This window comes from Pundamilia nyererei, unplaced genomic scaffold, assembly GCF_000239375.1.
Source record: "Pundamilia nyererei isolate P.nyererei 1_Seehausen unplaced genomic scaffold, PunNye1.0 scaffold00123, whole genome shotgun sequence".
In the NCBI taxonomy this organism is placed as follows: Eukaryota; Metazoa; Chordata; class Actinopteri; order Cichliformes; family Cichlidae; genus Pundamilia; species Pundamilia nyererei.
The window spans coordinates 766,095-783,773 of record NW_005187524.1 but is presented as its reverse complement, the minus strand read 5'-3'; the positions used below and the strand labels follow the sequence as shown (position 1 = coordinate 783,773).

The 17,679-nt window shown below is 43.8% G+C and overlaps 2 protein-coding genes across 2 annotated transcripts in view; both read left to right on the top strand.

The window, feature by feature from the left end:
* Window positions 1-216: 216 nt before the first annotated feature.
* Window positions 217-1,100, top strand: gpx2 (glutathione peroxidase 2). The gene is made up of 2 exons (XM_013913269.1): window positions 217-438; window positions 747-1,100. Exons 1-2 carry the CDS (start codon window positions 217-219, stop codon window positions 1,098-1,100), a joined length of 576 nt encoding a protein of 191 aa, XP_013768723.1.
* Window positions 1,101-3,097: 1,997 nt separating this feature from the next.
* LOC102198077 (signal-induced proliferation-associated 1-like protein 1) overlaps window positions 3,098-17,679 on the top strand; it is a 37,288-nt gene continuing 22,706 nt past the window's right edge. The window contains exon 1 of the mRNA XM_005742744.1: window positions 3,098-3,468. The gene's annotated coding sequence lies outside the window, so the exon portion shown is untranslated. The remainder of the gene's footprint in view (window positions 3,469-17,679) is intronic.

Genomic DNA, 17,679 nt, shown 5'->3' with positions numbered 1-17,679 from the left:
AACTTTAAAAATCCTGATAAGAAGACAATTAGTTACATTAATCTATTTCGGACTTCTTCAGAGTATAGGATGGCAGATGGAGATCACTTTCCCGCAGGGCCATTTGATCCTTGTCAAAGGCAACTTTCTGCCCTAAATGAATCAGGTGACCAAGCGCTTGGATACAGGCAGCTCGAGATCCCCTCTGCCTCCGCTGTGGCAGAACCAGAGGACGAGATGACGTTCATCGCGAAGACTTTCTACGACCTGAGGGCCACCACGCTGGAGGGAGACTCTGTGGACTTCAACGTCTTCAGAGGACGGGTGGTCCTCATAGAGAATGTGGCCTCGCTCTGAGGAACCACCACCCGGGACTTCAGCGAGCTCAACCAGCTGCAGAGCAAGTACCCCCATCGGCTGGTGGTCCTGGGTTTTCCTTGCAATCAGTTTGGCTATCAGGTGAGTTCAGCAGCAGAGTTTGAAGTCACTTAAAAACCTCTAAAATGTATTACTTAATGTACCAGTTCTGTGTTATTGTTGTTGTCACAGACATTTTCCTTTTCCCAATCCTACCTGGGTCTGGTTTGAGTTAAAGTCTGACTTGTATTATTGGCATTAGTGTATTTCCTCTTTCCTAAAGCAAGTTACAGGAATTGCATCATTTAATAGTGTGCAAACTGTATCTGGTACTGATGGTTTGATACTGAAGTAGGATTTTAATCATCTTCGCTATCGTAGTGAAACCAATGAATGCTTGTGCTCTGCAGGAGAACTGCACCAATGGTGAAATCCTGAATTCACTGCAGCACGTGCGTCCAGGCGGAGGCTTCAAGCCCATCTTTACCATCTTCGAGAAGTGTGACGTCAATGGAACAAATACCCACCCAGTTTTTGCCTATCTGAAAGACAAACTCCCCTATCCCGATGACGACCCAAATTCTCTCATTCAGGACCCCAAATTTCTGGTTTGGAGCCCCATCAGCAGGACGGATATCTCCTGGAACTTTGAGAAATTCCTCATTGGGCCAGAGGGAGAACCCTTTAAGCGATACAGCAAAAAATTCCCCACCATTGACATAGAGCCTGACATTCAAAGACTGCTAAGATTAACTAAGACCTAAGAATAGCCTCCATCTCTTAATGACTTCTCATCCATAACTCTCAAAGCTGTCATGCTGTCCTCCACACCGTTGAGTCTTATTAAATGAGGGTGATGTTCTAAAACAGAATAAGGGAATATCATCGGAGGCCTTATAAGTGCTTAACAGTTGTGGATGAATGAACAGTGTAGTTAAAAGTTTACACATATGTACATTATGCATGAGGCAAATGATCACTTTGATGTTTTTTGTTTTGTTTTTTTTATCACATCCTTTTGTTTCTTGTTCTTTTCCTGTTCGTCCAGCAGATGGTGCTGCTGATTTAATCCTAAACTTCTCTCGTGAATTAACATTCATCACACACACATAATGTTTGCACTGGAATAAAACCTTCAAACCAAATTCGTCTCCCACTGAGGTGTGATTTTTAGTTGGACCATATATAAACATAAAGATGCGCTCCACTGATGTAAGCACGACCAAAATAGAGCTGGAGTAGGCATAATAATGAAGCTTTAAAGACAGTGGGGAGGATGTGGAATTATTTGAAACAGCCTTTCAAAAAATTCACAGCGCAATCTTCTAATTATGCTTCCTCTTGCCCGATGAATCCCTTTTTAAAATTATCTCAGAGCCTCCCACACTAATTTTCCAGACCTACATTTTTAAAGTAAAAACATGCTGAAACCATGCAGCTACACGAATGCTTTATCACTACAGTGACACCTTAAGACAAACCCAAAGTCATCCATGTAGGGTAAACGGTGACCTCGTTAGCTGTGTTATGACCTGCCATGCAGCTTTAGCTTTTTATGCAAAGTCTGCACTGTTTGCAAGGCCTGCTTTGCAGGTTCGCGCAGGGCTTTGTGCACATATGCTGACATCTACGTCAGCACAACAGGCCACACGGCGACCTCATGGCAGGTGGGTACATTTAGAAACACTAAAGCAGGGCCGGCCCGTGGCATAGGCCGTATAGGCAAATGCTAAGGGCGCCGTCCATCAGGGGGCGCCACGCCAGTGCCACAAATGTTGAAAAAAAAAAAGTTGGTACTATTATTTCTAAATACAAAAAATAATCCCACGTTAATTAAAATGCAAAGTAAAGCTTATTTAATAGAAATATTATTTGTTACAACATTACACTACACTGCTGATGTAGGGGGGCGCCACCTAAAATCTTGCCTAGGGCCGTTTCTGCACTAAAGTGATACTTTTCACGGGTTTTACTTCCACTTATAGTGGCTGTGGTTATTGTAGTAATACTTAGTCTCGTTGCATATTATATTTACATATCCATGCTGTCGTGATGCGCCAGGGCATTTGATTTCCCTCAGTGTGACTGCAAGGAAAAGCTTCACGCCCGTTGGGGAGAAGCAAGAGGAGCAGCGCAAGGGGCCTCTCCTTAAACCCTCTACACTGCTCCCATCTACTCACAGCTTGCAGAAAAATATCACCAAAGATCAGTTATTTTCAACAGGTGACTCACTCTCCCTCCATCCATCCATCAATTCGCTTCCGACTCTAAAAGTTCGTTTAAAGACAGCTTTAGTAAAAGCTCTGAACACACTAAGAAAAATATGGACTCCTATAGCTTTCCAATTCAATGAAATGCTTTTAAAATTGCACACTGACCCTGCAACAGTGGGTCGCAATACACAGTTTGCAACGTGGATGCGTCATAAACTCAAAAGGGCTTTTTGTTTAACCAATCAGATTTGACTGATGATTTGAAACAATTGAAACTGAAGTCGATTTAGATAATGGTTCAAAGGTCAAACCTAATGGCCTTAACTGTCTGTTTCACATTAAACTCCGCAGCAGTAAACATGCACGAGCGGTGTGACTGGAGCGAGCTTAAAGAGCTTTGGGCTAAAACATGACAAGTTTCATCTGCTATTGAATAAACTGCGTGCTTTTTAACCTGGGGTCACTTGAAGTAGAGTGAGACTTCTTCGTTTCCCCTCTGACCATCCACTCACTACAGGTGAGCACTGTTGCCACGGCAACGTTTGCTTTTCCCCCCGCTAAGCCTTCTCGCGAGACTCCGGGGCAGAAAAGAGAGGGAGAGGGAAAGAGAGGGAGAGAGAGGGGAGGCTGCCTGAATGATCTCATCCCTCCAGCAGCTGCATACCGCAGCGAGGCAAAGCCGTAACTTTCTATCAAACTTCCAAGTTGCCGTTCAGAGGAAGACGTCGGGCCGTCCTCGGTCTGAACCGGAGCCAGCACGTTTTTTTTGTGTGTCCCCCCCCCGCGACGGCAGCCAACAGAGCTGCTGCGTAGTTTGTGTCTCGGACTTGGAGCACCTTGTTACGAGTTGAAACAAAAGGGGGGAGAGGAAAGAAAAGCAAGACTGCTTCGTGTTGTGTGACAACCACTATGAGAAAAGGTGAGTGGCGTTACGAAGTCATGCGCGGGGGTGCCTGCACCCAACATCTGTGTGAGGAGGACAAAGCACATCCTCGTGCCGTGTGAAGGTGCAGGGGGAAAGCCAGTGCGCAGTGTTATCATTGTTATCAGAACTAATGGGGCTGGCGTGGTGAGGCTATCGGGGTGGCTGTCAAAACATATCCGCTGCGTCGCCGTGTATGTCAAGGGCATTGTTCTCTGCGATTCACAGGTGGCATCGTTCAAGCCACATACTGGAGGATATACGTCTGTCACCACCCGGAAAAAAAATTCCGAGGTGGCGTATCCCGCGTTGTTGCCACACGAGAAGGCTTGTCACGCACCAGGTGATTGCCACATCTGTCTTGAGAGATTTGTTTACAGCCTGCCCTGGCTCAGCATCTGCTTGTATAGATTAGGCCACCAGGGCTCTCTGCAAGTCATGCCCCCCTCCCTCCACGCTGAGTATCCAGTGCCATTCTTGATGAGATTATCAGTTTATTTCTGCCTGATGTGGATGTGTGGAGTGCACTCCAGCCTCTGTGTCCAACTGTGCTCACATAGGCTGTTTTGGAATACAGAGGGCATGCACACCAGTGCAGTGGTGGCAGCAGCGCGTGTGAACAGGAAAGATCTGGTAATGAAGGGCTGGGAGTTTTGTTTTGACAGAAACAAACAGACCTTAACCTTTCAGAGTTTACTTTCACAGGGCAGCGTTGTGTCCAGAGGGGGCCATGTTTTACAAAACATCAACTACAGTGAAACGGTTACAAGTAAGCAGGTAGGGAATTAAATACAATAGAGGGGTGGCTGCTCATAACTGAATCATGGTGTGTGAGTGTGTGTTACAGAAGCACTGTTTATTGCAGTTGGACAACTTGAGTCAGGTGAAAAAGGGGAAACTTTGTAGTTTGGTTTTGGGCAAGGATCTGGGATTTTTAGCTTTCTTGATAAGCTTAGCTGACCCAGTGTGGCTGGCATGACTGATCATACAGCTTCACTTCCACTTTTACTGCTTAGTTACTCTCAGTTTTGTCCCTTTTTTGCCTTCTGCAAATACATTGGATTGCTTCTTGCTTTTTTCTATTGTTATTTTTATTATAGATGATGAAAAAGATCTTGTTGGATGGGGAAAAAATACTTGCTCTGTTTTATTTCTTTCACTGTGTGGGCCTGTAACGGTTCATTTGGGGATGAGAGGCTAGTTCAGTTGATAAGATCTGCCCAAAGATTTGGATGAGACTACTTTCAGAATAGATAACTCTGCTTGTTTAGCAGAGTCTCTGCTTCTCACGTTCCTTATCAGCATACGTAGTCCTCCCCTTGTTTTATTACTGGAGGACAGTGTTGCTATTTTCACTTTGTGTTGCATCTCTCGCACAACAATTGTTGGTGTTCTTCATTCGTAGTAGGGTCTTTTCTATAACGTGCCCGCACGTTCACACAAGGATGCTTCCTGTTGCTAAGTTGAGCTTATGTTATCATTGTCTCCTGTGCATTGGCTCGGAGGGAATAGTTTGAGCAAAGATAAAAGGGAACAACAAGAGAAGCATTGTGCTGATTTATAATTTGTTACTCTGGAATGTATGCGCTGCAGATATGCTAAGTGGTCTTCATAACATGCTTAAATTAACTGTTTATATTATACAAAGAAAGATGAGGTTAGTATTATTATTATTTTTTCATTAATGCTCAGGTTCAAAGTGCATCAGCGCTCTTAAAGTCGATACTGACTGAACTCTTTTCATTGTGGTGTGGTGACTCTTACCGTCACAAAGTCATTTCTGAGACTGTGACGCCTGCGCACACACCTCTCACTGGACAGCAAAATAAACAGACCTTGAGATGCATCCCTGGATAAAAAGTGGTGTACCAATGTGGTCAATGTCAGTTACAAGGCAGATTTTTTCCCCTCCTACATGAGTCACTTTTTCCTGGATTTGACAGAAGCTTTTGTAACAGATTTGACAAAAGAAAAAAGAAAAGACAGGGGAAGCTTCCTCAGTTTTTACGAGTGAAGTGTCTGACTGGTATTAGTCAGCTCATAGTCAGAAGTCAAATGACCTGATGGTAACATGGCCTCTGATTCTTCAGAGTGAGGGTCTTTTTTTCTTTCTTTTTTGCTGGTGACTGAGAGGTTGATGAGTTTGACTTTAATGAGGTGTGACTGTGGGTCTGAATTTCCTGCTTGCTAAACTGTTGGAATGCTCTGTCTTTGTCTGGGTGGGACGGTCCACTTTATACCACCCGGCGGAGGAAAGCAGAGGGCTCGGAAGCCACAATAGTGATGATGTAATCCCCTTTCAGAGCTCTGTCACAGAGTAAATGGGTCCAGACAAAGAGGAAATCACTCCCTTCTCCATCCCACCTGACGCAAAGTTTCTGACCTCGCAAAAATGTGCAGCGGTTTGGACGCACTGTAATTATTGGTGTGGGAGATTGCTGACCCTGGGAGGCTGAACGGTGGGACAGGTGGAAGGTGTTGCAAGCTGGCTGGGCTCTGACCTTGACTGAAGGGTTTGGTCTCCGTTTGGTGGTCTGTCACAATATACACTGCAGTCATAAACTAAAGAGACCTCTCTGGTTTCTGTCATCCTGCTTCCAACTCTCAAACCCAAACCAAAACCCACAGTCATGCCGAGATCAGACGCTGTGTAATTCCCCTTTTCTGCTCCCATCGAACCTCGCACACAAGCTGAAAATAGTCTGACGTGGGACAGAGATGAGAACGTTTTTAAAAAATAAGAAGAAGGATTGGTAAACAACCACTTTAAAAAAGTGAAATGTTCCATAATGAAAACTAGGGATTCTGATGATGATGTGTTGCTGCAGGCTATCCCCGCTGCCACACAGCAGCGACGTGCTTGGTATTGTCTCGACATGTCTGCCAGTTGCTACACTGTCTCTTTTTGGCCTGCACACTCTCTCTGGAATGGATTACAGAACTCCGACTCAGTGAAGAATCCAAACATCAAGCAGAGCTGCAGGCCCGAGCCTCATACAGAGACCATGCGGGCAGCTTTGGAAAATAATTCCACGTACAAAAACCGCAGAGGTTCTGCCGTTGTCCCCCCTCCTGTGGACCGAAATCTGAGAAGCAGGCAGGAATGCGCAAGGGCTCTGCCACGGCTGATCTCAGAACAGATATCAATACGTAGACAGGTCTGATCAGCTTATCCTCATTCTTGTTCATGTTTACGATTGTATTATTATGTTCAGGAGCCTTTTACCATGTGACGTGTAGTAAAACTGGAATGCTGGCACAACAAAACGCTGCGTAAGGTTTGCCCCAGAACTCTATTTAACAACACCAGCTGTAGTCCGTGTTGTGCTTTGTTTCCTGTACCGAAATTCCCCTCTTCTCATATGGTTCCAAAATTCCACATCCTTTGCCTTTGGAACCAGGGAATCTCTTTCCACTCTGAGTCCCTGTTTTGCTCTTGTTTGAGAGGGAAGAATGAGACCACTGTGGACCAAAGGCTCAGTCTGTAAGGTTCAGATGACTTTTTAGATAAATAGCCTCAAGTGGACTGACTGAAGTGTGCAGGAGAATGTCCTACTCACTTGTCTTGTAATAGTTTTTTTTTTTTTAGTACCTCACTCAATTTTATAATGAGCAAATACTGTAAGTTTCTCTCTCTATAAATATAAATATATGTTGTAAATAGTCTAACCGGGGTGCAATAGTATGCTCTCTGATAAAATAGGCCATAGTTTTTTTCCATGTTGCTCCAGGTGCAAAGGCCAGATAGAGCTGGTTAATAACAAACATGGCTGCTTTCCCAGCCTTTCCTCTCTCACTGCCTGTTTCCTGTGTATTTCATTGATGTATTCCTGGATACCCGGCCAGGCTAGCTTTGCAACTCAAAGAATTCAGCTGAAACTGAAAGCTGGGCATGTGCTATGTTTGATAGACATTCTTGAAGTTGAATATGTCACCTTACGCTGGCCACTTCTTTCAGTCCCTCAATGGCTCTGGTGCTTAGTTCAGCAGTTGTCTTTATCGGCACTGGGAGGAGGTAAGGTGAAGTCGTTGCTTTGCTTGTGTTTACACGGTACGTACACTCGAGTAGAATACTGATAAGGAAGAAGTCAGAAGTGGCTTGTTTGCTATTGACAAAGCGAACACATACAGCTGGATAAATTTTTAGTTTGGTGTGTCCTAAATGTCCAACTTCTGCCTCACTTTCAAAAGATCCTAGAAGGCTAAATGTGTTCAAATGCCCAGCAGGAGCTAGAAAAACATAGTGAAAGGTGCAAATGAGGGGCTCACACAAAGCTTCAGTCTTCATCAGTACACCAAAATCAAAACAGAACAATTACTGGGACAAGTGCCTGACACTGTGTGATTAGCAAAGCAGATGTTAATTTATTTGTATTTATTTATTTATTTTGGGGGGGGTTGTACATTTCGGCACCAGGGGGAACAAAAGCATTAGAAACCCTCCTCCCTGAGCTGTTGTTTGTAGTTAAATGCGGTTTGCATAAGACTGGCTCAATAATAGGTTCAAACTCCAGTTGCAGGGCTGGCTGGAGTGTGCCATTAATGTGGTGCAGTACAGCAGGAGCAGCATGCTGTGCAGGTTTGCACTGTGATTTTTTTTCTTTTGGCAGAGTGTGATTTAGCAGGGCACCACTGTTATGCAACACTAGCTGACTTATCGTAGTCCAAATGACTGTATGAATTGATTAACCTTGTGGCCTGACTGTAATTGGACTGGAAGTGCACTGGGCCGTGCACTGGACACGTGCCCAAATCAATGACTGGAAACGGTTTACATGTATAAGTTTGCCACGCTGCTGCTGTTGCTGTTGTTGAAATTTGAGTCCTCATCGAGCCTCACAGCTGCTCAACTGTGCATCAAGAAGCTACCTGCTATTTCTGACCTCCTGATTACTGAAGCATACCTGCCTTCAGTTCGGAAATTAGACTGCCCGGCAAGCTGTGAGGGGGTTGAGGGGACAGCACAGTCAGCAAGGCTTCTTGAGAGACATCCCAGAGAATCCCCTGAGCTTTCCTGTGAGAGTAACAACAAGAAGGTCTTCCTTTGTTGCCGTCTCTGTGTTGTACTGAAGTACCCATGTCCTTTGTACTGACTGCATCACATTGCCGTTACCTTAGTAAAATGCTTATCTGGCAAGAACTAATCCTTATTTTTCAACTTAAAAGGGCTAATTATAAAACGGTGGACATCTTGTGCACTAGCGGTGGCCTCAGAGGAGATACCGGTGTAAGGGGCTATTAATCAAGCCTTCACCTTGACTTTGGCACTCCAGGATGACTGGCTGTATTTTCCTTTTTACCCACTGCTCTCTCAGCTAAAGGTCCCATTGTGTCCGTCATATGTTTGTCTGTGGTAAAATCCGTACTGCTGCAATACATCCCAGTCATCAATTTGTGTAATTGAATGAGTTTATGTGCATTTCCTTATTGCTGCAGAGGCATGCTTAGGGGCTAAACAGCTGTTGATCGATTGAAAGATCAGTTTGACTGAGGGAAATTAACTGAAGAGGATGCACAGAGCAACTTATGGTAGATTAGATTACATTCTCTGTGGGCTTTTTAAATAGGCCGTGGTCAGTTCTGCTGTTGCTGTGGAGGTCATGTTTCTCAAGTTGGCTCAGCAAGGTCCCAGCCTCCCCCAACCTGCTTAATCACACTGTAAGAACTGTGCCGCTTCTTTTAACAGCACTTTGCTACAACATGCCCAGACAAACCATTTAAAATGAATCTACATAATTCTATAAATGCGAGTTCAGCCCCTCGGAGTATCTGCTGTGACTGTGTCACACTGCTTTCATTCTTTTTTCCTAACTGATTCAGTGCATCTGAATGTTGAGTTAGTGTCTGTTCCAGCAATAGATACAAGGTTGCTGTTGCATTATCCATGCTATGATTGTTTTCTGCCTTTGTGATAAATAAATGCGCTTTTCTTTACTGTGGTAAGGGCGATCTTATCAGGATTCCTTTTTCACATCTCTCTGTGATTCAGCTTGTTTGCTACCTGTGCAATCAGGCAGAGGACAGGGCAGTGGATGACTTCCAAACATTGCAGGCATCTGTCATATCAACACCTCAGCTGTAAAAATGTGACAGGTTGCCGTTAGCTGACCTTGCTGCTAATCCACGGTTGTATGCAAAGATGTAAATGCTTTCTCTTGACCCTTCCTGCATTCCAAACCACTGGTCTTGCTCATGAATACAGTTGAACTTTTTTGCATTTTATGCAGCAGTAAATATAGAACTTATACAGACTTATACACTTTCTCCGGGACATTTGCATGGTGTCCTTGGACTCTGTGGACTTTCCCCGGATGCTCTGGTTTCCTCCCACAGTCCAAAGGTTAATTAGTGATTCTAAATTGGCTTTAAGCGTGGATGTGGGTGGTTGTAAGTCTGTGTCAGTCTGGTGGCGGTCTGGCAAACTGTGTTTGGTTGACGCTGCCTCTCTCTCATTGTCAGCTGGGATGGGCTCCAGATCCTGTGGCTGTAGCTGGATAAGTGGTTAAGAAAGTGAATGGATGGACTTACAAGGAAGTACAACAGGGTCCAAGCACATTGATGCAATTTGATCTGGAAGCTCACAGACACAAGACAATAGAGAAGCCAAGGATTATGCAGGTCCACTGGAGGTGCTTTGTAGGTTATGCTGCTCCTTTTACCCCATATGACAGAGCAATGTGATCCAACTGATTGGCCAACATCCTGAGAGCCCTAAGCTCGAACTCATAGGGCTAAAATTTGAACATTGATTGGTTTGTTTCCAATTGGAACAATGTGGCCATAAACGGGATTTCTAACAACAACTGTGTGTAGCTCACGTGTTTTCTGTTTCCAAGTGTGTTGATTTTCAGGAATATTATTGATTACTCTATTGGTGTTTGGACAGCTAGGACATGAGTTTCCTGGCATGCAGTGTGTATATGACCACTGGGTGCCCGCAGCCTGGGGCGTCCAGTGATGTTCAATCAGAAAACCATGATCTACTTAACATTTTGATTGACATCTCATGACCCCCGGTATTTATCCCAGTTCAAACTTTCATACAGCTCCACTGTTGTGCTGCAAATGACGATGAAGAGACGCTGCTCCAGTGGAACAGTCAAAATTAATCTGTGCACGTTACTGTGAGAAGCACTAAGGGCTTACTCTGATTTGCTTTGCTCACAAGTGCCTGTGATCCAAGAATGAAGTAATAGCAGGCTTGGAAGTGTTTGCTGGGACCCCTGGCTAAGTCCCATCCCCCGTCTTTTAGCATGTGAAGGGGCTCAATTATAGACAGCAAGCCCACAGATTCTTCTCTCAACCCTCCTCCTTGCATCAACACTGTTAATTATACCGCAGCTTCGCCCTCCCATCCTTCTATTTTAATCCTCAATTGATGAAACTGCTTCATCCCAGCACATATACATGAGCACATAGAGTGGAGTGTGCCAGACCCATGCTGAGCTGGGAGTATTTGTTTGGTAACAAATAGGTTCACTGCTCTTCAGATATTAAGAGAGGGAATTTACCTTTTGTAGGGTGAATAAAGTAAACAGACCAGCCCTAGAAACACCTCCCAGTCGTCACAGCCGTGTTTAACAAGGCCCGCTGCTGGGAAATGCTCTCTTTGCATTGTTGGCCCCGTTGCTCAGGTCAGTTTCTTTTTTCAGTTCAGTGTGGAAAGTTGAGGTTTTCTTTTATAATAGAAGTAAAACTGTGGTTAAATTCAAATGCATTAGAACAACAACAGGAACTGCCTTTCATTTTCTTTTGGTCGTTGTCTGTAAAAGCAGAAGCTGAAAGATGAGTTGGTCGAGAATACTGAAGCTTTCTCTCTCAGGACGTTGCAGGGAAACTTTCCCATATAAATTGCAGATATTGTTCACCTGCAGGAAATGACAGAATAGTTGATGAGAGGTAGACTGTTTTAGAAATGGTTCTAAATAGATTTCCTGTGTGGTGCAGGCCTGCCAAATTACATCTCTCAAGCTGTTTCTTTTCCTTCCTTTTTTAAAGGGTCTTACATTAGAGTTGGTATGACTTTCAGCAGGCTGACTTTTCTGATGTTCAGACTGTGTCCAAAGTACTCATTATGTACAGATAGATGCTAGCTCTATATAGACATCTATGTCTGCCTTATATAGATATAGCTATAAATAAAAGTTTGGGTTCAATAATATGAAAATATGTATTTATATCGCACCTCATCACAACAACAATTGCCTCAAGGTGCTTTTTATCCTAAGGTAAAGACCCTACAGTGATATACAGTAAAGAAGACAGAGAAAACCCCCAACAATCATATGAGCACGCTCTTTGGAGGCAGTGGGAAGAAAAAACTCCTTTTTAACAGGAAGAAATCTCCAGCAGAACCAGGTTCAGGGATAGGTGGCCATCTGTCGCAACCGGTTGGGGGGTAAGTGGATGAAGACAGGACAAAAGACATGCTGTGGAAGAGAACCAGAGATTAATAATAACAAGCAAGTAAATGCAGAGAAGTGTATAAACACATGGTGAGTGAAAACGGTGACTGAAGAAGAAACACTGCATCGTGGGAATCCCCCAGCAGCCTGGACGTATTGCAGCAGAACTAAGAGAGGATTCAGGGTCACCTGATCCAGCCATAACTATATATATGCTTTATCAAAAAGGGAAGTTTTAAGACTAATATTAAGAGTAGAGTGATTCCACAGAAGATGGGCCTGGAAGTTGAAGGCTCTGCCTCCCATTCTACTTTTAAATACTCTGGGAACCACAAGTAAGCCTGCAGTCTGAGAGTGAAGACCTCTAATGGGGTAATAAGGTACTATAAGATAAGATGGGGCCTGATTATTCAAGACCTCGTATGTGAGGAGCAGGATTTAAAATTCAATTCTGCATTTACCAGGAAGCCAATATAGGAGAAATCTGCTCTCTCTTTCTAGTCCCTGTCAGGACTCTTGCTGCATCATGTTTTGATCAACTGAAGGCTTTACAGGGAGTTTTTAGGACATCCTGATAATAATGAATTACAGTCGTCCAGCCTGGAAGTAATAAATACATGAACTAGTTTTTCAGCGTCACTCTGAGACAGGATATTTCTAATTTTGGAGATATTGCACAAATGGAAGAACGCAGTCCTACATATTTGTTCAAAATGTGTATTGAATGACATCAAAAATGACTCCAAGATTCCTAAAAGTGTTATTCAGAGTAAGCATCTGGCTCGAAACCACATTTCTAGGATTTTTAGAGTACAGTAATCTCAATTTTATCTCCAGGCTCTGGGGAGGCCTGTCCATGACTGAGGGTGGTCTGTTGTATGTTTTTCTATCCAGGGATGACAGCGTGTTTGGAATCATTGCCGGCTGAAAAAGGAAGCCATTACCAATCCATCCTGTTGCATGGAGGATCAACTTCTGATTATACTTTTTTGTGTTCATAACTCTATCAATTTTGGAAAAATCACCAACAGCACTGGTTGAAGTACGGCCCCAAACCATGACAGAACTTCTGTCAAGAGAGGTTTAACCGCTCTTGATCTCTTTACTTCTTGACACCAGTTTGAACTAAACATGTCGTGGATTTATCACTTCATAAGACCTGTTATCATTGATTTTCAGTCCAGTTCTTTTGTAATTTGGTATACCTCAGTCTTTTTTCTCCCTTTTTCATTTATTAAGAATGGCCTATTGACCTGCATGAGCCAACCCTCGTGGAGACTCAAAAGGGCAAAACTGCTATGGGCCCCATGTGGGCAACCCTACATGTACCTCGTATGGGTTTTCTGTGGGCAAAGTCACTGTGGGATGCTCACAGATTTCCCTCTAAGGTGCCCCAAAAAGCAAAATTCCTATGGGACATGGCAACCAACCTATAAGGGTAACATATGGGTTTTCTGTGGGCTTACCCATAGAAAAGCCATATAAGGGCCCCAAAGGGCAGAACTGCTGTGGACACGCTTACTGTGGGCCAACTTGTGTTTGGTGGCTACTCAGGAAAAACAGCTCAAATGATAGTGCCAGTTTGACTGTGCTTAATGAGTACCACCAGGTGAGAGTCAGGTGACAGTGCTCTTTGGTCTTCATCATCAGCTGCTGGCAACATGCCACCAGTTGTACCAAGGTTTCCTGCAGTTATCTTCATGGCACTATATCAACATAGTGCCGGTGCCACACACAGAGAATCTCTTTGTTTTAGAGCCAAGGTTTTTCCAAAGCGTTCATGCTTCCGATGGAGAAACTGAGAAAGTGAATGCACGTAAACTGTGCCCAGAAATGGAGACTCCAAAGATGCCTCTTGGTACCGAGGTAGAAAAATTGTTAACCCTTGATGCTGTGTTGAAAAAGAAGAAGAAATTGTTCACAGAAATGGATGTACAAAGTTGTCCACTACTTTGCTGAATTAATTATTTGACCATGATTTTCGGTTCTTATCCAAGACTGCGGTGCTGGCCAGTCTTAAACGCTTATACTTGGATAAAATAATTTTATTAATTCAGCATACACCTCCGTAAAAGTCCACAAGCAACACAGATCTGTAGTGAGAGAACAGGTTATTCACCAGGAAATGAACAGCAGCTAGTCAGAGCATCCGTGTAAATTACATGCTCATTGCAACATCCTCACATCGCTAGGCAACAAGAATAAAATCCCTCACCAGCTTCCACCTGGGAACAGTGTCTGCAGTGTACAGTTTGAGAAGAAATGGCAATAAAGATTTCCAGTGACAACAGAAGCATTTAAAAAAGATTATATTTGGCCAGCCTCTTTATTTTCACAGACATTTTACATTTTATTGTTTATTTTTGTTAAGAGGTATCTTTGGAAAGTTGAATTGTGCATAGGGTGATCTTTTTATTCTGGGCAGTCTGAGTAGTTTCTGCACGGAGATCATAAAGAGACCATAATTTGCATGTCAAACATGAAATTTCAAAGAAAAGATATTTTTGGTTTGAGACAGGGTTTCCAGAAATAACATCTCAGCGGACCGGTGCGAGACACAAAAGTGCTGTTTATGATTAAACAACAAGTGGTTTAGCTTCAGAAACGGGTATCCATCAGTCATCAGTTCCCAGGGATTGTTCTCATAAGCACAATCTCTGTTGTTGTGTAGATGTTGCTGTCTTATTTTCTAGGTTTTGCTGTGCATGAATGTGTGTGCACGTGTGTGTGTGCTCGGGTCTTTGTCTCTGCATGTACCTGTCTATGTGCATCAGTAGCTCCCTGTCTCTAATGGAGTCCTAGGGTTGTAGGCAGGCAGGGAGGAAGGGCAAGGAGAGGGAAAGTACAGCCTTGAGCAGACTTCCACTTTTAAAACCCAGCTCCGAACTGCTGCAGTTCAGCAGCTAGGCGGCCACCTCATTAGAATTTTTTACATTCCTCTTCAGGCAGCAGCACACTGCTTCTTCTCCACTGCTCTTTCTAAGCCACAATCTGTAAAAGATGATGGGATTATATCTAAACTGTCTCAGTCAAATATGAGGCTCTAAACCATTGTCTTTATAAATTAAATGACTGTACATAATGTTATAGCATAATTCAAATCAACTATAAACCTATTTAAGACAATTTTCTTTGACAGATTATCATCAGGTGTTAAACAGAAGCGGTAGTAATTCTTCTTTAGTCTAGATAAGTACCGGTAGACCACCGAAGCACTTAGCTGTGCAATTAGCTTTGGGCTTTTTGTTTTTTTAAAAAGTGTCACTGTAGGAGTTGGACAAAGGCTTTCACTGTCAGAACTTGGGGCCCACCCAGATAATTGGATATAGGAATGGGTTTACTGTTGCTAACTATAAACTATGTAAAGTGTTTCAAGTGTCTGTTTATTCTGCTGTGTCTCCCACGTGAAACCCTGCTGAAGTGCTTTCTGTATAAGAGGAGAGGAAGGAACGAGGACGCCCTGCTGGAGATAATGGCAATGAATGTGTTCTGGCTCTCCTCCAGAACTGTCGTCTCGTGTACGGCCGTGAGTGAAATTCACTTTGCCAGCGGTTAGCGCTGCCCATTACTCACTGAACTGTGCTGCAGTGATAGCGAGGGGGGCCCAGCGTTAAGGCAGAGGAGCGTTAGCACAACGGCGCACTACAGGACAATGGATGTGATGAATGTCGATACACTGCCACTGGGTTTTCAAGTCCTCCAACTACACATCGGCCCAGTTCTCAGTGTGGCACTCCACTTCACCCAGAGCGGGTACAACCTAGACCAAAGCTTTCAGTCTAAGGTAACTGCAAGAATAGAAGACAAGCTTTTTTTTTCTTTTTTTTAAAGGTGTTTTATAACTCTTGGGCAGACAGCATTGCCTAAACATGCCCGACTTCTTCCCCTCCATGCACACAGATGTTCATCACTTCCTCCACTGAAATTGGTGGAATTCCAGGATCTTTGCTCGCAGTTGGATGATGCTAGTGTTGTTTGTCTGCCAGCATGCCTGCCTTGTTTTCCCCTGAAGGTGTCAGGTTCTCAGGTTTGCTCAATCAGATGGACGGGCAGGTTCGTGCCTGGTTCTCAGCCAGATCTGTGAACAGGAGGAGGCAGCAGGGAGAGGTGGGGAAGGGCAGAGAGAAAGACAGGGAGAGTCAAACAGAGAGAAGGAACTAGTGAAGTTGCTCTGCTACGTCCTGTGCATCTGGAAGTTCAGCGGCTACCTCAGTTCACCCCTCACTCACTTACACGCCCTACATGAAAAGAAATGCTGTGTAGGAGTCTGGCTTGACTATTATTACATCAGTCTCTTTCTGACTGGTGCATGACATAGTGGCCAGTTGTAGATGAGTTTTGGCTTCCCCATGTATTCTGTCTTTTTTTCTTTTTGGCTTCTTTTATAGTGTATTCATCTTTCCCAGACATGATAGCTTTCCCTTTTTCTCCCTAACCCTCAGTTATCTGCTAGTTAATATGTGTTGCAGCTGTGAGTGAGTGGATTACAGAACAGCTAATCGGTCCTGTTATGAATCTCATACAGATAGTTTTTCCCCCTTTTTTTGACATTATTCTTTTGCCTTTTACTTTTCTTTTTTTTTTAGAAAAATAAGTCTGTTTCCCTTCTTTCCAAATCCTGGTTTGATATTTGCTCCATCTCTATCTCTCCAGTTCCGCTTTGCATTTAATTCATCTGTTTTTTCCTGGCGGCCGCATACACACAGCTATAGTGAGGTTCCCGTGCCAGGCAATTTTCAAAGACTTCACTGTGCTGGAATGAGGCCCCAGTTTTTGACCAAGCTTGGACAGAGGGACCTTTGTGTCTGTTGCCCAACAGCCCTGTCAACCCTTAGAGCGGGGAAAGATTAGTACACAGAGAGAGCCGATGGACTAAATGGTAGGGTGCCTGTTTGAAAGCCAATGGTGTCAGGCAAACAGCCCCTTAGCCTCATTCAAGCACGCAGTAATTACAAGCTTGTAGGGCAATCCTTCGGCTCTTTTGTCTCGGCTTTGGATACACTTGCCTGTTGTACTGGGAAACTTCATTCCCTCTCTGTTGGGAGACCCGAGGGGGAAGACTCTTTCAACTGCAGCATGTTGTCCTTTCTTTCATCAACATCAGCAAATGGGACTCCCCTTCAGGAGACAGAGTCTTTTTTTAAATATAAGTCTAGTAAGCCAAGCTGTGCCTTAATGATGATGACTCAGGACATTCTCATACCCTTGCTTGTGATTCACTGCACGATTCACCGTTCCTGCTGACTGACTGCTGTCTGTCTTCCACCTTTGATTTCATGGGTGTCTGGAAGGCCCCACTGTATGAGCTGAATTACACACACTGAGGCTTCCAAGAAACTCATTACTCTGTCTCATCCCCAGAAGCACACAATCAACAAATTGTAGATCATGAGAGGTATGTCATAAAATCATCACCTCTTTATTGCTCTTTTTCTCATCTCTAGGTAGGGTCACATGGTCTACACTCAGAGGTTAGAGCCCCAATTACAGGAAGTTAACCAAATTTGGTCAGCATGCAGAAGCTGTCTAGACACGTCCCACTGAGATGTGGAAAAATCTTCTTTCTTTTTTTTTTAAATAGAAAAAGACTGATAGGATGGTTTAGAACAAGACGGCATTATCCTGTGAATCGTTAGGTTTTATCTTTGTTTCTTATAAAGTTTTCCCCGCTCTCAGCCAACACAAGACTCTAAGTCTCAGTGCTACAGCTATTCTTTTAATCTGACAGGACCATGAAGTCAGCCGTCTGTCTGCGTAACTGTCAGCGAGGAGATTAGAGGCCTGTTTTCTGGGACATGTGTGT